Source organism: Candoia aspera, chromosome 4 (assembly GCF_035149785.1).
Source record: "Candoia aspera isolate rCanAsp1 chromosome 4, rCanAsp1.hap2, whole genome shotgun sequence".
Taxonomy (NCBI): Eukaryota; Metazoa; Chordata; class Lepidosauria; order Squamata; family Boidae; genus Candoia; species Candoia aspera.
Window position 1 is genome coordinate 21,351,596 of NC_086156.1, and position 27,438 is coordinate 21,379,033.

Below are 27,438 nucleotides of genomic sequence, written 5' to 3' on the forward strand. Positions count from 1 at the left end.
TGGCTGCCTTCACCCAACATGCTTAACCAAATCAAGATAGGCCTAGCAGATATATTTGCACAACTCGCTAATCTTGGTTTATGTCAACCTTGGTTGGATTTTTTTGTGGCTTACCTTAAAAGAGCCAATTTGGAGCCAGGCTAGAAACCAGGAGACTAGGAGTTCTAGTTCCACCTTAGGCATGAAGCCAGATGGGTGACTTTCAGCCAGTCACTCTCTCTCAACCCTGGGAAGGAGGCAATGGCAAACCACTTCTGAAATCTTGCCAAGAAAACTGCAGAGACTTAGCCAGGCAGTTGCCAGGATTCAAAAACTGACTCAAAGTCACCAGGAAAAAAAAAAACCCACCCTTGAGAGAGACCAGCTCATTTGGTGAGTGCATAGTTAAATAAATTGTGTGCACCCATAAAACTGATTAATTGAATATCTATAGTATGATTGCAGCTTTCTGTGCCAAGCAGAGCCCCAAGTGTGTTTGCTCCCTTCCTTCTCAGAATATGAACATTGTTTACTAGTGTATCTCGGTGCTTGGAGGACTTTAGGAAGTAGGATGGCTATTTGTGTGTTTGTGCCAGGTGTCTGCATGAACACATTGCCCTTGAGCTTTCATTGGTGACTCAATGTACCCCTTGGGACCTATAACAGATTTCCCCCTCATGAGTCAGAACCATGCTCTCCAGTAATATCCCACGTGTCAGTGACTTTGCATTTTTCTTTTTCTTGGCATCATTTTCAGAAGTGGTTTGCCATTGCCTCCTTTCTAGGGCTGAGAGAGAGTGACTGGCCCAGGGTCACCCAGCTGGCTTCATGCCTAAAGTGGGACTAGAAGTCACACTCTCTCAGGTTCCAGCCTGGTACCTTCAACCATTACACCAAACTGGCTCTAGCTGTGCATTATGAATAATTCATTTCATTTTTAATTGTTTTGGAAATGTATAAGGTCTCAGACAGTAAAAGCAATAATAAAATACAATTTAAAAACCAAACAGCCAGAAGAAAAGCAAGCATTAAAAATCAAACACACCACCCACTCTGCCACCCATCCTAACCCAAATCCTGGGGAAAGAGGCAGCTCATCAAGGCTCTTTTAAACATGGCCCAAATGGGGACCACACATATATCTCAGCCAGGAGGCTGTTCCAGAGAGCGGTGCTTGTGACAGAGAACAATCTTACATGTGTTTTTCTAAGGCCTGCTCACCTTGATTCTAAGTAGGTAGCAGCATCTAACCATATTGGCTGATTTTGAAGAAGATACCCAAGATTGGATCTGGTTGGTACTTGGAGAGGAAACTGACAGGTAACGTCTACTGGGAAATCAGAAACAATCCCAGAAAACTGCTAGGACGAAGTGCTCCCTTATTGTGCCAAGGAAATGGCAGTAATTGACATTGGAATCTATGGGAGGAGGAGCAAGGAGGGCCAAACCAGGGTAGCAATGCAAGCCCCACCCGTTTTCATACATGCATTGCAACGGTGCACCCACGGATGAAATGCACATTGCTTGCAGGATGACAATGTCACTCTGCTTTTGTCATTTCAAGAAAAGCAGCAACTGGGAGTCAAGCTTAATATGAAGGAGGCTTTACCTTTATTTTATGTATACCTGCACAAAATTCCTTTGTAGTGCCATCTGGTCAAGACACTTATTTTTATCGTCTAAAATAAATCCTCCACAGAAAGTCCCTCCTCCTCTCTTTATCCTTTTGTTTCCTGGAGTGGCTTTTTTTTAAAGGAAATAATTACTACACCTTGTTTTCAAACAACAGCCAAGATTCGGGGCATCCTCCTTGCTTGGAAGGTGGTGTGGGGGCAACAGTTGCATTGATTGAATTGTTGTGTCTTTCACATATGGAAGCAGATGGGTAGCCACAGTTTACATCATTCCAAAGTCCTAAGCAAGAGAAAAGAAATGGTTGAATGTGAGTGGCGGGTAGGGGGCTGCAGGATGGTCAAAAAAGAATTCTAACATGTGTCATGATGGTAGCTAAAATCAACTGTCACCTTCAGCTTGATGAGCTGCTGTTGCATCCACTGACAGACAAGCAGATCATTAGAGGACCATTTGCCTAGGAAATCCACAAACCTGGCTTCATCCATGCTAGGTGTGAATTGAGGTCACTATGTTAATGGGTTTCTCACAAGACAGGTGTGTGCTGTCCCCAAATGCCTCTTAGCCTGCATGTTACTCATCTGCATAAATTGCCCAATTCATAGTAAGGTCCTATATTGGGAATCAGTTCCTTTCTACTATACTTGCTATAAAAAAGTAAAGTTTTTTTAGTTTTTTAAAAAATACTGGAAAGATAATGCTATCTGACTAATGAGATTCCAGATTCCAGATCCACATATTCTGAGCTCAGAATAGTAAAAAGAGGTTTAAACACAGCTGACTGTTGGCAAAGTAACCAGAAAAATGATGTGACTAGCATCTGAAACAAAATCTGGCATTCATATGTTAAATAGCACTGCAGAGAGTCAGACAGCTCCTCCCTTTAGCCAATCAGCCTACTCCGAATGCCTTTCAAGTCTGGAAAAGGAACCACAGTGACCACAGCTGGCTGTCCAACCCTAAAAACAGCAAATCTCAAGCCTTTGAACAGGAATCTGAGTATGCTAGCTTGAATCACATTCAAATAACATAGGCATACTACAACCACCTTTCCAAAGCCCTTTATACTGATAGGAGACCATGTTGGTGACTTAGATGCTATCTAATTAACCAGATTGCATGTCAACTGCAGACTCCCCTATCGACCAACTTGGGAATCACAGAACATATGAAAACCAGACTTCACCATAACCCCAGATGTCCCTAGTTTCCAACTCAGGAATTGCAGCAACTAAATAAATCCAGTTAGAACAGTGCCACTCAGCAACAATGAGCAAATTAGGAAAACCAAATCTCTCCAAGGCACCACAGAAGCTAAACCAAACACACAGACCACAGTGATCTCCAAGGCCGGGGAAGGGCTAGAAGATCAGACCCTCAAGCAAATGTGAAACAGCCTGGAAAAAGTGGAGAAAAATCTAGAGATGTTGAGAATGCTATAAACCCAGACCAGCTTATCAAAGCTGAGTCCAGCCTTGAACACAACAGACACAACCTACAGAACACAATCCTATAGCATGGTATTGCAAAAGTACACTTTCCCACAGGGAAAGTCTGTTCTTATCTGTACCCTGATTGTCAAGATATTGAAACGCACAAAAGTCACATTTATTATATGCAATTGGTACTGTATGTTTCCTTACCATATGCATTTTTGTATATATTCTGTGTTGTGAATTATGTCACCATTACTCCAAAACATAAACTTTAGCATGCATACAGATTTGGGGGTTCTTTTGTTTTTAAATACATCTTAAATTGGTATTGTCAGCTAGCAAGCCACATACCTGTATTTCTGTAAATGACCACACAGTTTTCATCATTGTTTGCAAAGTTAGGCTCATGTGGTGCCCAAGCAACATATTTGACAGGAGTTCCATCCATCCAGCTTTAAGACAAGTTAACATATTATTGTCAATCAGTGAAAAAAAAAAAAGCTTCCATTAGAACAGTGTTTCTCAAACTTGGCAACTTTAAGATGTGTGGATTTCAATTCCCAGAATTCCTCAGCCCCCATGGACAAGAAAGTATGTCATGTGAACCAGTCCATTGTATTGGGTTTTCTAGATGTAAAATTCTAATTGTCCATATCAGGATAGCAAAACAAGCAAGGAGATACTCATATAATAAGATGTAATGTTTTCTGTTTACCTACCTCACTACTTTATCAAGGCTCAGTTGCAATCCAATGACATAAGCATCCTCCTGTTCATTTTGTGAGATCTAAAGCATCAAATCAAAAGGCTATCACATATTTTCGTAGACTGGGAATTATGTCTCAAGTAAGTATATATTAAGTTCAAAAAGTTATTTCAGAAAACAACCTCATTCCTTTAAAAACAAAGCAATAAGAACTGCTAATAATCCAGTTATTGGCTCCTTAGTAAAAATAGAGAAATATCAGGCAGGGACACTGGTTAAACACTCCAGCTCCACCCTTTTCTTCTTAAACCCCATAATATGGGCTTTTGTTACTTTAAGCAACAGCCATTGCTTTATCACAACCATACTTGATGAATTCTTAGTTCTACCCAAGGTAGAAACCTGGCAGTTCCTGTTTATCAAACTGGGTAAGACCAAGGATCAGTTCATTTCGGCAGTGTGATTTTCCCCAGTTAGGCAGACCGATGCCTTAAGGAGGTTTGCGAAGGAGGATTATAAAGAACCACTCTGCCAACTCAGACTAAAAGTCAGTCTAATCTGGCAACAGATGTGTTGGGATGATTTATTGGACACAACTGCAAATCTTAGCAATGAATAAAAAGACCCCAGCTTTTAACTGCAATCATCTAACAGATGGAGCTTTTGTCAGGATTCAGTATTTGTTAACCTAGAACTTAGCTCCTTGATTAAAAAATACAAACAACTTTTCTGATTAGGAGGAACGGCTTTTTTATGGAGGTAATTCAATAAAACTGTTGTTGGAGCCATAGGATAGAAGATGACTGTTATACCTGGAATATAGAATAGCATGTCTGAATTTTAGGTCAGGTTGTGGACATCAAAAGCTGTCCTTCCATACTTTTTCCAGCACTTTTGGAGTATTTTGATGTGAACAGTAGTAGAATAGATACAATTTGTATGTTATTTAAATCTTAATTCCCAATGGCGGGAAGCTCAAATGTACCCAAACTTCCATAATATAAGTTTTGTGCTATAAATTTCTGAAGAATAGCCACCAAGAGCTTGGTTTGGCAGCCATAGAAATGTTTTAAATAATCTAAGAAATAAGCGAATAATATACATTTATTTCTCTCATATCAGAAATAATAAATGAGCACCTTACATATTTCAGTATAAACTTCCTTTCACTGTTGCCTTCAATGACAACCAAATCCCCAAAGTTTTTCTTGCAAAATGCTTGGGCTTCTTCCATTGGAACTTTGTTGGTGTTGAAGTAATACTGCTTGTCTCCATTGATGAGCCAACCATCACTAGTAAATTGAAAATCTATGGAAGTAAGAGATTCATTAGATATTCTGCAGTCTCAGAATAGGCAAGCCAGCCAATCAGCAAACAGTCTTCAGTTTATGAAAAGATCTGACAATACTACAAATCTGAACACAGTTTCAAGACTCTACTCATCCACAGACCTCACTGGTTTGGGCACATTCTCTTTCAGTTCAGATTCATTTATAGGGTTGTTGTGGGGTTCAAATTAGGAGAGCATCTCTCTCATGTACATTGTTTCAAAAAGTGGGGCTTAAATAATATAATATAAGCATGCAAGGTGGAAATGAGCCCTTTCTTCATGCAGCACAGCTAATAACAAATTGGGACTCTGCAACTTATTAGGAAATGGTGTCACTATTTTCAGCCAGCAGTGTCCTCAGCAAACTGCAACACCAAAATGACAATATACATACTATGACATCATTATATAAATGCTGCCTTTACATACTTGTGTCCTACATTTAACACAAGTATATAAGTAGCCGCATTTGCATGATGATGTCACACATTTTCTCCCCTCTCCCTCAAGAAGATTACCGTGATTTTAGCTTTAGCATCGGCAAAGAACCATTTCATCACAACAAGCCATAGGAACTTACTTGGAAGGGGTGGATTTGTTGGTTCCATCTTCAGTTGCACACCTGAAAAAGAAAAGTTATAATAAAATCTAATTTACATGTGTGGTTTCTCATATTAAAAGGAAGAAATTGGATAATACTAAGACAATGAACGCCACTTGCTCCAAAATCACAGAATTCACATTACATCCATTTTATTACTCAAACCCAAATATTACCTTCAGCTCAATAATTGAAACTGAACATGCATCTTTAAAATATGCATTCTCACAAGGATTTATTTTGCCATATTTTGTTCAATATGGCCTAGGTAAAATATGCACTGGTGATTTTTATCCTTTTCCCACCATATCAACATCTTCCATCTTTCTCACTCCTTAACATCAATGAGAGGAAGGTAATTATGCCAGCTCCAGATATGCCATAAATGTAGGTTCCTTGAAGGGAGGTGCAAGGAACTAAAGGAGTTTTTGGATCTGGTAAGTCCACCACCATCTCCAATGTGCTCCCAACTTGCCCTGTTAAGCCCACAGTGTGTCCTAACAACCAGGAAACACACTGAGACATGGAACTGGTCTCTAATATTTATTGCTAGTACTTAACAGGAATCCTAACAAACTGAAGAAGCGTGGGAAAACCCAGACATATAACCCCCAAGGGTTAAGGCGGTCCCGATCTGTGTCTCTTTGAATGGCTGAACAATTCATCAGTGCTATGCATGTGCTTGACAGTCTGGATGGGAGCCCCCTGCTCACCATCCTTACTCATGACACAGTGATTGGTCAATGACTTCTCACCAAGGAATAAAATACCACTAGTTAATTTCATTTACAGAAATTTTAAACAAGGATACCCAATGTTTATTATTCCCAAAATCCAGCCAAATTACAGATTAATTATTAATTTAAAAAAAACTAAACACATTGTTAATTGGTTAGTGATACCTATTAACCTGATACCAACCTCATGATATTACGGCTTCATATGACAAAGAAACTCGTACCTTTTGTAACCTGGCAGATCCAGTAATATATATCCTCACAATGTACATCATTCCAGTACATGTTACCATCCGGATTTAACTCTCCACAGTGCTCTACTCCATTATAATTATTGGGTTCTCCATATCCCCAGTGGACATAACCTAGCTAATATAGAAATATGGGTTATTCTTTTGCTGTAAAAAAAAATATACATTTCATGCTACAAAATTCAATCTAACTGAACAGAAGAAGGTCCGTGCTCCTGCATCAGAAAACTGGTCCATCTCAGCCAACATTGCTTACGCTGACTAAGAGTGGCTCTCTAGAGCTTTGAACTGGAGTTTTCCAACCCACATTGGAGGTTTCAGAGTTCAGTCTTGGGGTCTTTATAGGCTAAGCGAGTGTTCTGCCATTGTGCCAATCAACTACAACAGTCAAGGGAACTTCCTAATTTCTCAGGGATTTTTTTTTTAAGAATTCATTTTGCTTGAGCTTTAAGATGTTAATTATATCATTTCTCTATCAACAGACTAAACCAATATCAGGGCCAGGCAGGCTTTTCAGTTGGAGGCCACACTTCATTATTACCATTTATCAATATCATGGTCACCTTCTTTTGGCCCCTGAAGGCTCTGGGAATGGGGTGATACAGTTACATCGCTGGAGAGGGCACGGCAGATATTTCTGACCTTGGTTTTTGACATTGTGAGGGGTGGAATGGGGTTAAAGGTGAAAGAGATTCCATTATATACCATAGAAATACCTGAAACAAATAAATAAGCAAACCATCCATGTGGGGATTTAATACCTATTTTATCTTTACTTAATTTAAAAAGAACCGAACTTGCTCTTTTACCAGCAAATTTTGGCATGGTGATTTCTGGAGGGAGAGGGCTACAGTATGTTCTGGAGGTCAGTGAACCATTCGATTCCAATCTAAGTCATGGAGTTTGGTGGTGGACTTTTTACCTCAGCTTGCAACCAAGGCAGGACAGTGGTCACATTTTTTTTACCATCCCTGTTTGTCCTGAGAGGCATGCTTGTCAACCAATCTTGATGAAATCTTTAGGGCAAGCTTATTTAGGGCAAGCTTGTTAGGCCTAAATCAACTCAGGGAATCAAATTAACTTTTTTTTTTTTAATGGCCTATTTAAATTTATTTTCAGCAACAGTGTGAGACTTCTACAAATGTTGTGAAATCAAATGTGAAGAACTTTAAATGACACAACTTTGTATGTGCAAATCATTCTATGAGACCTTGGGCTTCTGCAAAATTGGAATTTAAAGCATCCAAAATATGTGTTAAAAACATCTATCTCAGGTAAAATAAATTAACTGCAGAAAAGCCAAAATGGGATGCTCATTCTATTCAAATTATTGGTTATTTCAGTGCAAAATCCCAGACTTTTATTTTTTCATCTTTGCTAAAGTGTATAAGAAAACAGGAGGAATAATGAGAAAAAAGTTGAAAGCACTCACTGGTGAATCATCACTCCATTTAAACCCTTCCTGTGGATTTATATAATTTAAACCAATCCAGAAATGCAAATATATGACTCCAGAGTTCCTAAAATATAACACAAAAACAAATAAAACCAAGGGTTTTAAAAAGTGAGACAGGCTGTGTTATGGTGGGTTTTCATTAAAAACTGCCCCTGAACATGTTTGAAAATTTCCATAAGAGTAAACCAATAAATGCTTCTGATAAGTATATTCACTATGTCATGAAAATGCAAACTAACTTTCAAATGTTCTTTTTGGCCTCTTGAAATAAAGTTAATTTTAATAACCTGCCAGCATTGTCTGCAGGAGGCGTCAAAACAGGTAAGGTGGAGAATGCAACATCATAATCCGAACCTTTCCTCTTTTGGACATGCATGTTACCAGCATATGAAAAAGGAGAGGGGTTTGGATCATGGCCTCTCTCCACCAGCTACTAGCATAAAAAGAGAATAAAGAGAGTGTCAGAATGAAGAACAGTGAGAAAGTGAAAGGACAACCAGGCCAAAGGAAAAATGGGTGGATGCCAGACAAAAAGGAAAATTAGTAATTCCTTCTACTTTGGGCTTACTCTATTCCCCCAGCTGGCAGGGAATAGTCTGGCCCAGGTAGAAAACTTCCCTGGGAACCTGATCCTCAGCAGGAAAAAGGTTGGCCACCTCAAAGAGAATGTGTTACGTGTTATAAAGGCAGAGGTCTGACCCTTCCCTTAATGTTTAATTGTTCTGTCACCTCATTGTATATCTCAGCTCTCAGAATCTCCAGTGCAGTATTAAGCACTGGTGTGTGGGTCAGGGTATGTGAATTCCAGCTTATACCTTATCTATTTGCAACAAAACTGGATTCAGTTATGGGGTTCAAAGGCATTTTGACACTGCTCCTAGAATGAAAGGGTTTCAATTGCAGGGATAGGTCCATGTACTCACCGCAAGTAATCCTGCAGTGTGTTGGATTCTTCGGCACTGGTGATGGAAGCCAGATCACCTCCAATTGCTAAGCAGAAACTCCGAGCCTCTGCCCATGATTTCTTGTCATGTTTTATGAAAGCCTAATGACAATATATTATTTTGCAATTAGGCAGGAGAAAAAAATGTGTGCATGATAATGTTGAGAAACCTATCATCAGCAAGGCATGGTAATGATACCAATGTACTCACCGAAGTCGCAACAGAACAAGAAATGTGGGAAGTAACAGTCAACATTAAAGCTAGGTATCCCTGGTTCAGTTATGTGCAACTATGGATTATAATTTTAGCTGTCTTATACTGGCCCACATAACTCTTTCTTCCTCAATCTGATTCTCTTCAATCCGTTGGAATTCAGTTCCTGAAATTCCCAAAGCAAACCTGATTGGCAGCAGTTGGGAGAAGATGATATTGTTCATTACAGACTATTCTGAACAGATGCTGCTTCCCAAAATCTTTGATTTATCTACCCCTCAAATTCCTTGTAACAAGCATATTGCTGTACACCACCCAGAGTCGTCTTGTGTGAGATGGGTGGCCAAATAAATGTGAGTAATAAGCAAACAAATAAATAAATACGAGGAATTAAAACTCAGGATCTTGGGCATCCAAAATTGATACTGTTCCATCAAGCTACTGGGCCCTCATCTTTGTCAAAAGTAAAGAATGCACAAAAAACTAAAGCTAAACAAATAAAACCATTCTCAAGCTACAGAATGCACACAATCTCACCTCCACTTTTTCTACTTTTGGGAAAGAACGGATTTTTTTTTTTTGGCCAGGCCTGAATTAAACTCCTTTCTAAATCAGTTCTAAATTGCTTATATTTAATTGTAGAGGACTCCCTTAAGCTTCCCATGGATAGAAAGGCAAGGTAATATTAACAACAGCAATATAGAATAAGAGAAAACTCAGTTTTTAGTAAAACAGACTATCCACGTTGAGCACAAACACCTGGTGATTTCGTGGACATGTAGCTTTCTTGTCAACAATACAGAAGTAGTTTGCCACCGCACTCTTCCAAAATGTCTTTCAAGCCTACAGCTATGGAATTCCCTGATAATCTCCTATCTAAGTACAAAGTCTTCAGCAAAGGATCGTTACCTTGTCGTGGTGCTGGAGCTTGAGCACCTCAGTGATGCCATGAGCTAAACCGTGAAGGGCCACCCAAGACGGGAAGGTCATGACAGAGAGGTCAGACTAAATGCAATCCCTGGGGAAGGTAATGGCAACCCACCCCAGTATTCTTGCCGTGAAAACTAAATGGATCAGTACAACCCGAGATATGTCGGTATACCATCGGAAGATGAGACCCCCCAGGTCGGAAGATGGTCAAAACGCTACTGGGGAGGAACAGAGGATGAGTTCAACTAGCCCCAGATGTGATGACGCAGCTAGCTCAAAGCCGAAAGGATAGCTAGCAGCCGATGGTGCTGGTGGTGAACGGCGAATCCGATGTTCTAAGGATCAACACACCATTGGAACCTGGAACGTAAGATCTATGAGCCAGGGCAACTTGGATGTGGGGACTGGTGAGATGTCAAGATTAAAGATAGAAATTCTGGGCGTCAGTGAACTGAAATGGACTGGAATGGGCCACTTCACATCAGATGACCACCAGATCTATTACTGTGGACAAGAGGACCACAGAAGAACTGGAGTAGCCTTCATAATTAATAGTAAAGTGGCTAAAGCAGTGCTTGGATACAATCCAAAAAACGATAGAATGATCTCAATTCGAATTCAGGGCAAGCCATCTAACATCACAGTGATCCAAATATACGCCCCAACCACAGATGCTGAAGAAGCTGAAGTAGAGCAGTTCTATGAGGATCTGCAGCACCTACTGGACAACACGCCTAAAAGAGATGTTATTTTCATCACGGGAGACTGGAATGCTAAGGTGGGCAGTCAAATGACACCTGGAATTACAGGTAAGCATGGGCTGGGAGAACAAAACGAAGCAGGACATAGGCTGATAGAATTTTGCCAAGACAACTCACTCTGCATAACAAACACTCTCTTCCAACAACCAAGAGACGGCTTTATACATGGACTTCCCCAGATGGACAACACCAAAATCAGATTGACTACATCCTTTGCAGCCAAAGGTGGCGGACATCTATACAGTCGGTAAAAACAAGACCTGGAGCTGACTGTAGTTCAGATCACGAACTTCTTCTTGCACAATTTAGGATCAGACTAAAGAGATTAGGGAAGACCCACAGACCAGCTAGATATGAGCTCACTAGTATTCCTAAGGAATATGCAGTGGAGGTGGAGAATAGATTTAAGGGACTGGACTTAGTAGATAGGGTCCCAGAAGAACTATGGACAGAAACTGGCAACATTGTTCAGGAGGCGGCAACAAAATACATCGCAAAGAAAGAGAAAACCAAGAAGGCAAAATGTCTGTCTGCTGAGACACTAGAAGTAGCCCAAGAAAGAAGGAAAGCAAAAGGCAACAGCGACAGGGGGAGATATGCCCACTTAAATGCAAAATTCCAGAGGTTAGCCAGAAGAGACAAGGAATTATTTTTAAACAAGCAATGCACGGAAGTGGAAGAAGACAATAGAATAGGAAGGACAAGAGATCTCTTCCAGAAAATTAGAAACATTGGAGGTAAATTCCAGGCAAAAATGGGTATGATCAAAAACAAAGATGGCAAGGACCTAACAGAAGAAGAGATCAAGAAAAGGTGGCAAGAATATACAGAAGACCTGTATAGGAAGGATAACAATATCGGGGACAGCTTTGACAGTGTGGTCAGTGAGCTAGAGCCAGACATCCTGAAGAGTGAGGTTGAATGGGCCTTAAGAAGCATTGCTAACAACAAGGCAGCAGGAGACAATGGTATCCCAGCTGAATTGTTCAAAATCTTGCAAGATGATGCTATCAAGGTAATGCATGCTATATGCCAGAAAATTTGGCAAACACAAGAATGGCCATCAGACTGGAAAAAATCAACTTAGATCCCCATACCAAAAAAGGGAAACACTAAAGAATGTTCAAACTATCGAACAGTGGCACTCATTTCACGTGCCAGTAAGGTAATGCTCAAGATCCTGCCAGGTAGACTTCAGCAATTCATGGAGGGAGAATTGCCAGATGTACAAGCTGGGTTTAGAAAAGGCAGAGGAACTCGGGACCAAATTGCCAATATCCGCTGGATAATGGAAAAAGCCAGGGAGTTTCAAAAAAACATCTATTTCTGTTTTATTGACTATCCTAAAGCCTTTGACTGTGTGGACCATAACAAATTGTGGCAAGTTCTTAGCGGTATGGGGATACCAAGTCATCTTGTCTGCCTCCTGAGGAATCTGTATAACAACCAAGTAGCAACAGTAAGAACAGACCATGGAACAACAGACTGGTTTAAGATTGGGAAAGGAGTACGGCAGGGCTGTATACTCTCACCCTACCTATTCAACTTGTATGCAAAACACATCCTGCGACGTGCTGGGCTTGAGGAATCCAAGGCTGAAGTTAAAATGGCTGGAAGAAACATTAACAATCTCAGATATGCAGATGATACCACTTTGATGGCTGAATGCGAAGAGGAACTGAGGAGCCTTATGATGAAGGTGAAAGAAGAAAGTGCAAAAGCTGCTTGCAGCTAAACCTCAAAAAAACCAAGATTATGGCAACCAGCTTGATTGATAACTGGCAAATAGAGGGAGAAAATGTAGACTCAGTGAAAGACTTTGTATTTCTAGGTGCAAAGATTACTGTGGATGCTGACTGCAGTCAGGAAATCGAAGACGTTTAATCCTTGGGAGAAGAGCAATGACAAATCTCAGTAAAATAGTTAAGAGCAGAGACATCACACTGACAACAAAGGTCCGCATCGTTAAAGCAATGGTGTTCCCCGTAGTAACATATGGCTGCGAGAGCTGGACCATAAGGAAGGCTGAGAGAAGGAAGATCGATGCTTTTGAACTGTGGTGTTGGAGGAAAATTCTGAGAGTGCCTTGGACTGCAAGAAGATCCAACCAGTCCATCCTCCAGGAAATAAAGCCAGACTGCTCACTTGAGGGAATGATATTCAAGGCCAAACTGAAATACTTTGGCCACATAATGAGAAGACAGGACACCCTGGAGAAGATGCTGATGCTAGGGAGAGTGGAGGGCAAAAGGAAGAGGGGCTGACCAAGGGCAAGATGGATAGATGATATTCTAGAGGTGATGGACTCGTCCCTGGGGGAGCTGGGGGTGTTGATGACCGACAGGAAGCTCTGGCGTGGGCTGGTCCATGAAGTCATGAAGAGTTGGAAGCGACTGAACGAATAAACAACAAATGTACAAAGTAGTTCCAAACTTGCTTAGTTTTATCTAAATCAGCCAAGGTAAGCCTCCAGTGAGACAATTTCAAAAGAAAGAGACCTGGAATTGTATTGAATTGCTAGGATTTCCCTTGATAGAAGTTTAGGTATGAGTACACTGTCATCAGATACCAATATGTGTTTAGGTATGTCATCTGTCCTAAGGAGCACCCTACAGATATAAAAATGAAAGGAAAGATGCATTTATTAAGATTCATATACATTTGGTGTCTCAGCAGGTGGCAGTGCTTAGCTATGCTTGTCTGGTCTCCAGAAACATCAGTAGGGAAGGGACCAAAATTGTCAAGATGGCAGTGTGGTGGATTTCGGCAGTGCCGCTGGTTCTCAAGAAGGAGGGAGCACATTCCAAGGAGGTGGAGGAGATGAGCGGAGGCACAGTCCGTGAGGCAATGGTGGGAAAACGAAGAGGTTCAGGAGAGCCCCGCCCTAGAGTCTCCCAGGTTATTCCCCCTTCGGTTAGGTAGAGTTGCTTTAGTCTGGAAAGATTCTGTCTGTATGGTGAAAGCAATAAAGAACTGGAGTCTGGAATACACTGACTCAGCATTGTTCTTGGGCTCAGCCTGACAGGCAGCTGCAATTATGCAATCAAAGCCTCGCCCCTTTTTTATGACCACAAAGCATGTAAAAAAGGGTGGGGCTTTGATTATATGGTTGGGGCCACCATCTTCTCTCTCTTTCTCTCTCTCACACACACACACACAAACACACGGATACCATTGCTGGTCTCAGAAGTTATGTTGTTTCAACCATGTGTTTGGACTAGAGTCTTTGATAGGAGGAAAAAAAGGAAGAAAGGCAAGAAGAAAGGCAGGAAGAAAGTCAAGTAGGGTATATCATGGTTGTCACCTAGGCTGGAAAGTTGAAAAACCATCCTGGTAGAAGGCAATGGCAAACTACTTCCATATTATTGCCAAAAAGATTGCATGCAACATCCATGAAGCTATCAGGAATTGAGCTTAGCTTTTCTTACTCCATGCATTCTACAATGAAGGGGCATACTTTGAAGCACATGTTCCTTTTATTGCTTGAAGTCCAGTCTTCAGGGCACTGAGGGACAGGTGTTGTAGTTGGTATGGGTGGAGGTGTCACTCCATCAGCTAAGCGCTTGCAAAGAAATTTTGTCCTGGTCTCACATTTCAGAAGGTCCCATAATCCAGCTGTAATTCCAGTTGTCATTGCAATGCAGCCTGGCTTCCGACCTTCAACACACATTGAGCAATAAACACATCTGTGTCATTTAAAGTGAGATGCCTCATTCAAAATACATACATGCTTGCCTCTTGATTTATTTTAGTATAACCTCCCAAAGCATTTTCCCAAAGAATGCCATCCTTTTTTTAAATTTGAGATTATGTTGTTCATAAAGATTAATGAAGAAGGAAAATTATTTTTAAAGAAGACATGACTTCATGCCCAGTTGGTATCGTACCAGGCTTAGATTTGCTATCCTTATCTTCAGCAGGACAGAAAAGTTGAAATCTGAGTAAGAATCTTTCAAAATATTGCACATAAATTCACTTTTGGATTTCATCAGATCAACAGACAATTTTAAGAAAGTAAATAATTAACAATAAGCAGACCAATTAAATAAAGCCACCTTGGAAAGTCTATTTGCATTTCAGTGAATTCCAAAGATACAAACTTTCAGTAAAGAAATCTTCGTGTGACTGAGAAAAATAAATAAATGTCCCTTTAGAATTCAGTGTAATCAAGCAATGAAGTGCGAATTTGGTCTTAAAATCAAATCCAGGGATAGGTTAGAGTAGAGCCATCTCCAGACTATAACTGTACGTACCTGGCATTTCTGAATTCCAGTGGGTGAACTGGACGCGTTCTCCACTGGTCCACCTGAACACTCCTTTCTCTTGTATGTCAGAAAGACCAATCCAGATGTAAGGTTCAGGCCTGAACCCAACCAGACTGGTCAGAAAGGCTTGTTCATATCTGTAGAAAGGGGATAAATGGCAAGATTTATTTATAGCAATGTTTGATTTATGCAAAATATTAGTGGCAAAAGTGATCTTAAATGCTTTAAAGCAATTGCACATATATTCACAGTTCACAAACTTTTTACATTAATTATCAGAAAGAGAGCACGTTCATTGCTGTGGGAGAATTATTGTTCCTGGCCGTCAGTAGGGAATTGCTTGAGCAAACATTGCCTGGGAGATGAGGAGAACAAGTTTCTTTCAGACTCCACAGTAATAGTGGTGTTTGAAATGGAGATGGGCATTGCAGAGTTCCAAGGGGTAGGCAGCTTTCTCCATCCATACAAGCAATAGTCCAAGCCAGTACAGCCAATGGCAATTAGTGTAGCTCAAGCATTTGAGAAGTATCATATGGTATGAACTGAAGGTTCCATCCTAAATTGAATAGATCACATCCATGAAACAGAAATTGTCTGTTTTTTCCCCTTCTCTTTGGAACCCCCTCTGTCCTTCAAAAATTGCTCCTGGCAGTTGGAACAATCTTGGATATTGTGTGTCTTTAAATTTACTCAAGAGTTGCACCAAAACTAGTCTCAATGAAGGTAAACAAATGTCAGCTCCTTGAATATCTGTCCCTTAGATCAGCTGTCCTAACTTGAGGACCACCAGATGTTTGGACGTCACTCATTATTTCCAACTAAACTCAGGGCTGCAACTGGGGGGGCAAGCGGGGCATGTGGCCCGGGCGCCGCGCTGGGGTGGGGGTGCCAAAATGAGCGCTGGGGGGGGGGCACCAAAATGGGCATGGAATCTATGTTTGCCCCGGGTGACACAGACCCTAGTTGCAGCCCTGACTAAACTGGGCTTTGCTCATGCAGCCTGGGCATACTGGGAGTTGAAGCAGAGCAGGGTACCAGACTAGGGAAAGCTGTCTGTAATGCAGAAGACACTGGTGAAATACTGTATGTAATTAGTGCTCTTTAAACAAAGCCATTTTTCAATCAATGTTTATTACCTATCTTCAACAGAAGCTAAAGTAGCCCCATTTTCTGCACACTTTTGACTTGCTTGAGCAAATGTTGAAAATGTACTTCCAATCATGTAGCAGTATAAATAGTATCTTTTCCAACCCTGGAGAGAGGGGGAGAAGAAAGAGAATGAAACCCAACCATAAGTCTTTATGTTATAGATAGGCTCTCCTGTATAGTGTTGTGTAAAGCAGTGTTTGTCAACCTTGGCAGCCTAAAGATGTGTGGACTACAACTCCCAGAATTCCCCAGCCAGCAAGCCTGCTAAGGAATTCTGGGAATTAAAGTCCACACATCTTCAGGCTGCCAAGGTTAAGAAACACTGGTGTAAAGGTTCACCTTGACCATTACCTGAACCTGAAGGCTAGCAGGCAGAGATTCAATGGCACAGCTTTTGTTAAACCAGTTTTATTACAGATACTGCAAAAACCATAAATACAGCAGAAAACCAGCAATGTCAAACTGTACATTTATCTAAACTATAAATCCCTCCCTCTCTCTCATCCCCCAGGTTCAGATCTGACATCTCTTTTTCCTATGTATTCTAACAGATGGAGAGCAAGTCATTTGTTACTAGGAAGGGCGGTTAACATCTGAGCATTGTTATTGCAACAGACCCGTCTGGTCTCATGCTCTTTGCTCCGACCTTGTTCCTTCTAGCTTCACAGTATGCATACTATATTCTTTTTTTTTTTAAGTGTGGAGGATCACACTGCAAATATGTTGAGAACTTTGCTTTTGAAGCAAAAGCAATACACAGTTTAAAGGGAGAGGGAGAAAACTCAAGCAGATACAAAAATAATTCTGCTAAATACTTCCTTGAATGAAATGTGATATAAGCTTAATCAGTGAAAAGGCGCTTTCCTGTTGGGATATCCGTGTTGTTAAGAATGTGTTTTTTTAACAGGGATATTAAACTCATAGAACATATTATTGTGGAACAGATAACGTTTGCTCTGTTTCCTTCTGCATTTTTAATATATATTTAAGTGCAAATTCTCTTGTTGAATTACTTCTGGGGACACTCAGAAGTTTGAAAATGGTTTTTAATATTGTATAATGATTTGTGGCTCCCTCATTTTAAAATAATTGCCTTTACAGTTATATATCTTTGTGCCTTTATTAATTGGCCTTTATAGTTATTTGTTTTATAACAATAATATAGGACACATTTTAATATTTGGCTATATCCCATCCAAGATATTGACGACAGCATTTAAAAATTCCTTCAAGAGGCCTGTGAATATCAACAACTGAAGACATAAAGACGAATCGATAATCAGATAAAGTTTTTCATTTTATCCTATTTGCATACTTCATAAGTACTGCTAATCAAATGAAAGTAACAATTGCACTGAAGGAATTACAGAGAACCAGGAAGAATAAACACTCAGCACTTTCATCTCACCAAGCTTCTACTTACTTTACCGCACCCTTCATCGATTATATCCTTTTCCGGTGTTTCTTTCAAAGGTTTCCTTTTACAGATGTATCCATATGTCATATCACAAGGTTCATCTGCCCAATAACCATCCTGTGTTGGACAGAGAAGAAAATGCCAGAATTCCTCTATCAATATTCTAACCGGGAGATGTGTGGGCTTTCTCTGCAGAGCTGATGGCTGAGCTGCTCTCTTTATGGCTTGCCCAGCTGACTTGTTTTGCTGACAGCCCCTAGTCTTTCTTACCCTTAAAATCCCAAAATCAAGGTAATCCCCATTTTAAAAAATTAGATTAAATGGATGCATGAAATGCAATGACAAACATTGAGGGGTGTGCTTCTTAGCCACTGGGTTATTAGAACAGAACAAAGGTTGTCTGCTTAAGCCATGCTGTTCTGCTAGATGGAAAGTCAAGTAATTAATGGAAGCCTTTGCCAAGATGCCCCAGTTAAATGAAGTTGGATGACTATAATAGAGAGAAGCCCTTGACATGGACATGCAAGGAGAACCATCAGTTATCTTTTTTTATGGCATTTAGGAAAAGATAATCTTTTCCATCCTAGCTTAGATTTTAATAGTTCAGTTCAAACATTTTAAAGTTTCTGCCCTGTAATTGTGTAAAAGGCTAGCAACTTTTACACAATTTTCTTCTTCCTTTTATAGAAACAATAATTTTTATTATTGAGGGAATTAAAATTATAGTAACAAATTAAAGAAATAAAGTAAAATACAGATCTTTCCATTCTAAAATAATTAGTTCATTCCAAATAGTACAGGTAGTCCTCATTCAGTGATTACAATTGGGACTGGCAACTTGGTTGTTAAGTGAAGCAGCTGCTAAGTGAAACCATGACTGTGCTTGATCTTGCTTCAGCTTTCCTTTGCTTTACAGACCTGAGAAGGTCATAAATGCAAGGACTGTTTTTAAAGTTACTTTTTCATCATCGTTGTAACTGAGAACAGTCACTAAATGAAGCAGTCGCTAAATGAGGACTACCTTATATCAAAACTAGCTGTGGATATATAAATATATATACACACACACACACTCACACATACATACATACATATACATATGGATATACACATATACATACACATACGGCAGTGGATATATATATATATATACAGGTGTATACACACACACACACACACACACACACACTCTACTGTATATCAAAACTAGCAGTAGTGGAGTGGTGTCAGAACTGGTGCAGGTTATATATTACAGAGTTGAACCTCAGCATTGTTTCCCATTGCTGATCTACCATAAGTTGTGTGTTCTTCTGTAGAATACTGCCTTAAAATAAGGCAAATCTATTACCCAATTATCGTAGTATTCTCTGACTGACTAGCTTACTTGGAGATTATCAGTGATCAGATCTGGGACCTTCTGTGTGCAAAACATGAGCTCTACAACTGAGCTATTGACCTAAAGAAAGATGGGAAGTAATTGATTAAATAAAGTCATTATCTCAAAGAATGATGAAGTAAATTCATCTTAATGAAGTCATGGATTGACTACTACTGGTCATGAGTGTGCTGTCTTCTGATTAGTTTTTATAGAATTGACTGGTAAGAAAGTTATCTATGGTTAATGTGGGAATTAGTATGTAGTAGTCCAGTCCCTAAAGCTCTTTATTTTTAATGCTGTTGCTCTGTTATTGTGTTTCCATTATCCTTATTCAGACATTTCCTATCTTCAATATCCCCACCCAACCTGGTGATCTTCAGGTACTAACTATGAAGATTCCCCATGCACATTAGGTTCGATAAGCTTAAAAGTCTCTCTCCAGTCAATTAGTTGACTACACGTAGTTCCTCTCCTTAGGAGGACTCTAAGGATATTCATCTTAGGATCTGTCTTTAGAACTTCATGGTGAACTTGAAAAGGTCGGGTGTTGAGAAGACAGGACACCAGCTATGGGCCAAAATGCATGTTCTTTCATTTCCTACAGTCTGATTCCTCACACATTCTTTCATGCAGCCAAACAAGTTTACTGAATGGCTAGACTTGCTTTAGAATTATTGTTGCTTTGTTTGGAGCCTAGAGCTCCTGTCTGAGTAGATCTGTCAGATTATCCTTTGAAGAATGCCATTGCAGTGTACCTTTCTAATGTCTCTACCACAACACATTTGTCAAAGTGCTACAAGAAACGCTCCCACTGGAATATTTTAAAGTGATCCTTTTTAAAGACAACGCTGTGATTATGATTTTCAGAGGACCATCTGAACGTTGAACTTTTAGAGGGAGAATACAAACAAAATTAGGCAAGACATTTAAGCACAAGTACTGCACCAAATTGGAGAGAAATGGACTTGAAGAATGGGAGTCAAATACTTAGTGGGAGATGTCAAAATTACCGTTACCTTTCCTTTCATGACCACACAGTCTTCTTGCCTGTTGCTAGCATGGGTTGGCTTGCCACGGAGCCATTTGGTGTATGTCACAGGAGTCCCATCTGACCATTCAAACAGCATCTGAATCTTGAGATCATTCAGACCAATCCATAATTCATCACTTGGTCCTAATTCATTGCAGTTAAACCAAAAGTATATTAATATTTTAAATGTATATGCTGCAATAAGTCTTTCTCAATAATCAGTCTGCTACTTACACTTCTACTGTTTATACCTTGCATTTTTAATGAATATTTTAGCATGTTGTTTAATGTGTTTTTTAGCAGGTTGCAAGTGATTTGGGAATGATGGGTTTAAAGGATAGTATGCACGTTTTAAAGGTAAAATAAGAAATAAAATTAAAACAACGATATACTTTTCCTAGGGCATGATAAACATATATCCATCATGGATGCGGTCTCCTGTATTCAGGCATCTTGCTGGTTATGAAAGATCATATGGGTCACTTTCCTCAACCTGGCACACTCCAGATGTGTCAGGATTACAACTCTCAGAACTCCCAGCCAGTATGATCAAGTCTCCCACAAATGGTCTCAAGCACACAGGGTTCCCACCACCTCTTCCCTCCCACTTCTGGGTTATATGCAGGGACATCCACAAGGAAATCAAAAATGTCAGCCCCACTAGGTAGACCAGACCAGGAAATCAACTCCAAAGGAAGGCTCAAACTACACTTATTAAGATTGGCTATAATAACAGAACCTTGCAAGTGTGATTGTGCTGTTCTTCCTCCTCCTTCTTATAGTTCAGTGAATTAGGGATGTGTCTGCCTGATCCACTTCTGAATGTTATCTTGTTGTTCTGGATTTAAAAGATACTTCAGGCCCTTTTGCCTAGGCAACGGAGCCTGCATGTTTCCATCAAGGTCATCTTCCTTATTCTCAACAAGCATTGCCCATTATGGGCAATGATTGATCATGGTCCAGGGTAGGAAAAAGTTGTAAGGCTGGGTGAAGATATCTCTACATCTTCCATCCTGCCAGTCGCTCCACATTCCTTTGGGTCCAGGAGTCTTTGTAAGTGCTACATAAGGGATGGTCTCAATGGGACCCTTTCCTCATTGAAAAGCACTGAAATATGAAATATGAAGGGACTGATTTTCAGTGGTAGTTTTCTAATGGGATGCCTCAGGCAGAAACATTTTATACTAATCAATCAGTTAAGCAAGAGCAGATGTTAAGGCCTAACTTCAAGTTGTCCCACATAGAAGAAAAGCCACTACTAATCTGATCCTATGCCAGAAAACAGCAGGTGTTTCCTTTCCATTGGGCTGAAACACTACGGCTAAGATGTTACTGCCAAAATATGTACATACAATTTCCTCAGACTTGTACAAAATCCAACCGAGCAGAGTACAATATACTGTTTGGCTTCCTGCTCTTATTGTCATTTTGATTGTTGCCTCATGACAGACATATCGCTTTTTAAACTCCTGACATTTTCACAGAGTTTTCCTCTTTGCTCCCACGCTTCTGTCCCTACACTTCCTATTACCAACCACAGAGATATTGTGCTGCAAGAAGCAGAATCCTGTTCTCCAGTGTGGAATAATGTGGTCTGGGCAAATCTCTCCGTGTTTCACATTTAGTTGAAACAGTTTCTGGATTTGACACACATAAAGAAAATGGCACAAAAATACCTATTTTTTTGCAACCCACTATGAATTTGTTATCCACCACAGTTGTTGTGGTGCTTGTATATGGAGAAGTCCCACAGTCGTGGTATCTCTGACAGAGGCCAAATATGTTCCTAAGGAACAGATGTCTTCCGAATTAAATGTCCTGCATCACATGAATCTTAATCCTTTAGTAAGAAAACCCTAATTTTTTAGCTTGTGTGAACTATGGAATTTCAATATTTTTCTGCTGCTTCTTTAGCATTACTTATTCTGCTCCTACTAGCCATTGACAAAGCATTGATACTCATCGGTTGAGCATCAAATCGTCCTTTAACAAATATTGCAAAGAAGCAAGCAGCTTTAAGCAAAACCAGATAGTCCAGTTGCCTTGAAATATTTAGACCCATTGGCAGTGGTTCTTCAAAATTCCAGGCTAAAAATAGTTTTTTCAATCACTTAATACCTGAACTTTTCAGCTCACTTGCAGGAGTTGAACCTGGGACCTTCTGTATCCAAAGGATGAGCTGTGCTACTGAGTACAATTCCTCCCTTCTGATTTCCAAAAGATCAGTAGGCATTGCTTGCCACATCTTCAAGCATAGCTTTCTAATCATGATGACGGATTGGATAATGTGCGTGCAATTAATGAAAGCTAATAGTCTGGCCTAAACATACAACAGATTGAAGTGACAATGCAACCGAAAGAAGGGCTACTTCAACTGCCAGCTGGGAATTCAAATTTTGAATGCTACCTCCAGCTCCTAGAGTTCCCAGACTAGTGCCCCGTGGAAAAAAAATCTGTATTTTTTCTCCTCCCAGTTCTCCTTCAGTTGGATGAGAAAAAAATTGCTTTCAAATTTTCTTTCAAAGGAAAAGAAAACAGTAGTGAAATTCTCAAGGGTGGAAGTAATGCCCTAGAACTTATTTAGTTCTAGCCAAAGTGTGTGTGTGCACATCTGTGTGACTGTAGAGTCTTTCTGATTCTACACAGGCCAGTTAAGTCCCAGAGGAACCTCTCACGGAACTGGGAAATCCAAGCAGCCCAGGTTTTTGCAGAATGATAGAAAGTTGTATAACAGAAAACAGTGACACCAGCTTCAGACACCCTTCCCCAGCTTCAATGGTAAAGGAAGTTCAACTCTCCCACCGAGCACCCTGAGAATAAGAAAGAAGCAGAAAGGCTTCTTTTGCAGGGGGAGAAAGATTTTGAGCAACTGCAAGTCAGATTTCCACATAGCTTGACTACAGATACAAGGTTCCTCCTCCCTCAGATCACAGTCTTTCTGCAGGAGTGGCATCGTTCCCACACTCACGAGGAGCCGCTAAATCAATGCATCTCTCTCAAAGATAGCAGGAGACACACCTACAGAAAGTCCTGCCAAAAGCTGTTAAAACTCTAAATGGTAATATTTCTTAATCATTTAGCAAGATGTATCAAGCTGATGCTGTCTAAATAAACCACTGCTGTTAGTTACAGCCAAACCAAACATGGTATGTTTTGAAAAGAACTGAACAGTAACAGAACCCCACACAAATACTCACTGTACCCAAGCAGAGAAATGATAAAGCTGTACTCTTCCACACTGTGGACGCTCGCCAGGTCACCACCTTCCTTTCTACACAGAGTAGAAGCATCATGCCAGGAAGTAGTTTCTCTGCGAATTTTATAACACTGACCCGCATAAAGTATCCATCCTTCAGGGCAATCAGCCAGGATATCAGAAGCTGAAAAACAACCACCACACCAGCAATAATCAAAAGCTATGCTTTGTATGGATATTTGTTGATTGATTGATTGATTGATTGCATTTATAGGGCTTCCCAGCTCAAACAAATGACTCTGGGCAGCATACAAAAGTTAGCTACAGCTACAACCTTAAACAAAGCAACACAATACATACATTAAAAGCCAACTAAAACCATAACATGGCAACTAGACTAAAATATACTGGGGTTTGCGTGTGAACTTTCAGCCAAGCATTTTAGCTATCTTCTTAGTTGTCTGAATTACAAATTCATCATTCAATCAACTGCAACTTGCTACTGTGGGATTGCTCAGGCTAGGACAGAAGAGGGGTGAGGTGAAGATGGATAGAGCCAGAGGTACTCTTCCTGTTATTTTGGGAAACAATCCAAAAGCAGAGGAGTTAGACTGAATGTATTACTGATTCACCACAACCTTTCTTGACATGGGCTTACTTATCTTTAAAAATGCACATTCCTCTGTAACACATGAAGTGGCTAAAAGAGAAAGGCAGGGGCATTCCTGGCAAGCAAGACTGGAGTTGTCACATTCAACTTCCTAAAACCAGGATAGGGCTTTTATAGCTCCAGCAGCAATATTATACCACTGACTCACTGCCATGACCAGATTATTGACATGACTGGGGAATCAGATAACTGGAAACTTCCCAGAGCAAAATACAAAAACACTGAACTTGGATTTAGGAAGAACTAATCAAAAGATGTGAGAGCCAGTGTGGTGTAGTGGTTAAAGGCACCAGGCTAGAAACCAGGAGATGGTGAGTTCTAGTCCCACCTTAGGCATGAAGGCAGCTGGGTGACCCTGGGCCAGTCATTCTCTCTCAGCCCTAGAAAGGAGGCAAGGGCAAACCACTTCTGAAAAACCTTGCCAAGAAAACTGCAGGGACTTATCTGGGTGGTCTCTGAGAATCGGACACAATTGAACAGATAAAAAAAATAATAGAAGATTTATGTCAGGACTATCTGAAAATCAGCTAAGGAAGAATGGTTGGGTACCTAAAAGTAGCTCACACAGTATTAGGGGTTTGAGAATGAACTAAGAACTCATAGATGCCTGGGTGTGTGGGTAGTGTTCAGTAAGACCTGACTGCCAATATGCCAGTAAAGAGATACAGAAAATCTAACAATTTGCTACCATCTTTTTTGCTGGAACTTGTCTTCACTGGCTGCACTGCAGAGCAATCATAAAACTGGAGCATCTTTGGCAGCATTCATACAACGTGCTTCGCTAGATCAGGGAGAGGCTAGCAGTTGCATGCTTCTCACGCTTCCTGCTCCTGATTTGTCTCCATTTAAACAGGTAGTTATAAGAACTCAAACAAAGGCCTGGTTTTCAGAACACATTTCATCCACAGCCACAATGGGGTCTGTTTCACTTTCAAATGGTCTGTGAACTTAGATACTGCAGTTTTCTCATTACATTAATGTTCAGCTAACCATAGCCTACTAGATAAGTGAAAGGAAAGCAAATGCCAATCACTTTCCTCCCTGTGCACAGGCCTTACTGATCATATGTATTTTTATTTATTTTATACATTTACAAAGTTAAATTGAAGTTAGATATACAAAGTTAAAAAATCAAAATACACACACATGCAGGATATCAACTTTAAAATACAGGTAGTACTCACTTACTGACCACTTGGGACCAGCAACTCTATCACTAAGCAGCATAGTCATTAAGTGAAATGTCATGTGACCACACTGACTTATGATGTCAATTTCAGTCGTTAAGCAAATCACTGCAGGTCATTAAGTGTGACATCACGTGACCATGACTTGCAACTTCCTGCCAGGTTCCCCATTGTCTTTGCTTGTCAGAAACCAGCTGTGAAGGTCACAAATGGTGATCACGTGGCTGTGAGATGCTGTGACCATTGTAAATGTGCATCGGTTGCCAAGTGCCTGAATTGCGATTGCGATCACATGACCACAGAGACACTGCGACAGCTGCAACTTCAAGGACCAGTTATAAGTCAGCTTTTTCAGTACCATCATAATTTGAACAGTCACTAAGCAAGTGGTTGGAAAGCGAGGACTACCTGTAAACATTCATTTATTAGTGCCTGATTGGACTCTAACGTCTTCTAGAGCTACTGTTACCATTAATGTTATAATAGCATAGTAGCTGTAATACTTGCCTTCCAAATAAAAGGTTTCTAATTGCAAACTCAAGAAAAATATGTGTGATTCTTAAATTATTTATTAAATAATCATATAAATATATCTACTTTTCTCTGAGTATGAGAATATATATGTGTATGTATGTATGTATGTATGTATGTAACCTCCAGCAGTACATTCTTTCATAGATTTTTGCGTGATTGGAAAAACTATGAAATGGTATACCACTTGACTACTTTTTTTTTCGAACACCCAGGGAAAAGTAGGAAGCTCAGGGGAAGAAAGACTCTATTTTAAAAAATTCTGCTGGATTTTGAACCAACAACTTTCTATTTATAAGGCAAGTGTTAGAATCAATGTTCCATTATGGCATTACTAATAAAAATAGGTCCTGAAAACATTAGAGATGGGAGCAACTCGACTGAGGGGGTGTTTGTGCCTCTGCGGAGTAGTCAATAAACTGCTGGGTCTAGCCTGTAACAAAACACACCAACCAAAGCAGACCAGGAGCACTTGAGGTGACAGTAGGGAGAAAAAAGTGATTTAAAATGGCAGCAGGAAAATATAGCCAAATTTTGCATTGTAATGAGAGGGGTCAGTACCGAGCAATGTCTTTTGTTTCTACCTTCCAAAAATGGTTGCAGGCCTGTTCAGGCAATGAAGCAACCAGGCAGTGCAGACAAGCCCAGAGAGAAAGCATGCTATAGATATATTTAGGAAACACCTGGATCTGTTTTCAGGGAAAGCCAAGAAGGAATTAGAGGAAGCCATGTCAATGGATTGGCATGGTACATTGGGATAGTTAACAAAATATGTTTTTACAAGCAAACTGGTCTTTTCCTGATCACTAGACCTGATATCTCTGTCATACATATGAAATTTGCTACCATAACTTACTGGAATTGGGATGCTTCCTTCTCAAGAGGGAAACCCTCTGCCTACCACATACCTGCTAGTACTAGGGAACTTCCATGCCTTGGGGGATAGGACCAGTAAGGCCCAGGAGTTCACGGCCTCCATGGGCTTCTTTAGGTAATCTCAGGTTCAAGACACATAGGTGGACATACCACAACAAACCTCGTTTTTGCATCAGAGTAGTTGTCTTGTGATCTGATAGGGAGGGAATTTCTATCACTCCTTTGCCACAGTGGTCCCTGGTCCAGATGAGATTGTCAGCTACCAGCAACCTCTGGAGGACAAGACCTATTCATCTTATCCACCACTGGCATTTAATGGATCTGGATGGTTTCCAACCATCCAGATCCATTAAACGGATGGTTTCCAACCATTAAATTTAATAATTAATAAAAAATTAATGATTTAAAAATAAATTTTAATAATTAAATTAATTAAATTAATAATACAATTTAATAATTAATAAACCATTAAATTGGATGGTTTCCAACCATCCAGAAACTTAGGGGTGTGTCCCAACAATCTGGCAGGCAAATCCATCAAGAGCCTGGTTGTTCACTGACAATGTAAGGCAACCCATACTCTTGATGAAATTATTCCCAAGTGCCCTTTCTCTGTTGACCAATTCTAGTTGGCTCCTTGGTTTACTGAGAATCTGGAGGAGATGAAGTGGCAGAAGCAATGAATAGAAGGAGGAAGGCAAAAAGTAGATCTGACCAAGCACAGGTATAGACTATATTTGGTCTTACACTGTGGTGATAAGAC

The 27,438-nt window shown here is 40.2% G+C and overlaps 1 protein-coding gene across 1 annotated transcript in view; it reads right to left on the reverse strand.

Annotated features, from left to right (window-relative positions):
* Window positions 1-27,438, reverse strand: part of LOC134497705 (macrophage mannose receptor 1-like) — a 57,669-nt gene that overhangs the window by 15,252 nt on the left and 14,979 nt on the right. Inside the window, exons 7-20 of the mRNA XM_063303549.1 lie at window positions 23,413-23,595; window positions 20,202-20,359; window positions 17,814-17,924; window positions 16,378-16,493; window positions 15,230-15,378; window positions 14,434-14,633; window positions 9,052-9,173; window positions 8,105-8,192; window positions 6,646-6,790; window positions 5,664-5,705; window positions 4,898-5,061; window positions 3,767-3,834; window positions 3,399-3,499; window positions 1,751-1,893 (exon numbers count right to left, since the gene is read on the reverse strand). Coding sequence (XP_063159619.1) covers window positions 1,751-1,893; window positions 3,399-3,499; window positions 3,767-3,834; window positions 4,898-5,061; window positions 5,664-5,705; window positions 6,646-6,790; window positions 8,105-8,192; window positions 9,052-9,173; window positions 14,434-14,633; window positions 15,230-15,378; window positions 16,378-16,493; window positions 17,814-17,924; window positions 20,202-20,359; window positions 23,413-23,595 — 1,790 coding nt within the window. The remainder of the gene's footprint in view (window positions 1-1,750; window positions 1,894-3,398; window positions 3,500-3,766; window positions 3,835-4,897; window positions 5,062-5,663; window positions 5,706-6,645; window positions 6,791-8,104; window positions 8,193-9,051; window positions 9,174-14,433; window positions 14,634-15,229; window positions 15,379-16,377; window positions 16,494-17,813; window positions 17,925-20,201; window positions 20,360-23,412; window positions 23,596-27,438) is intronic.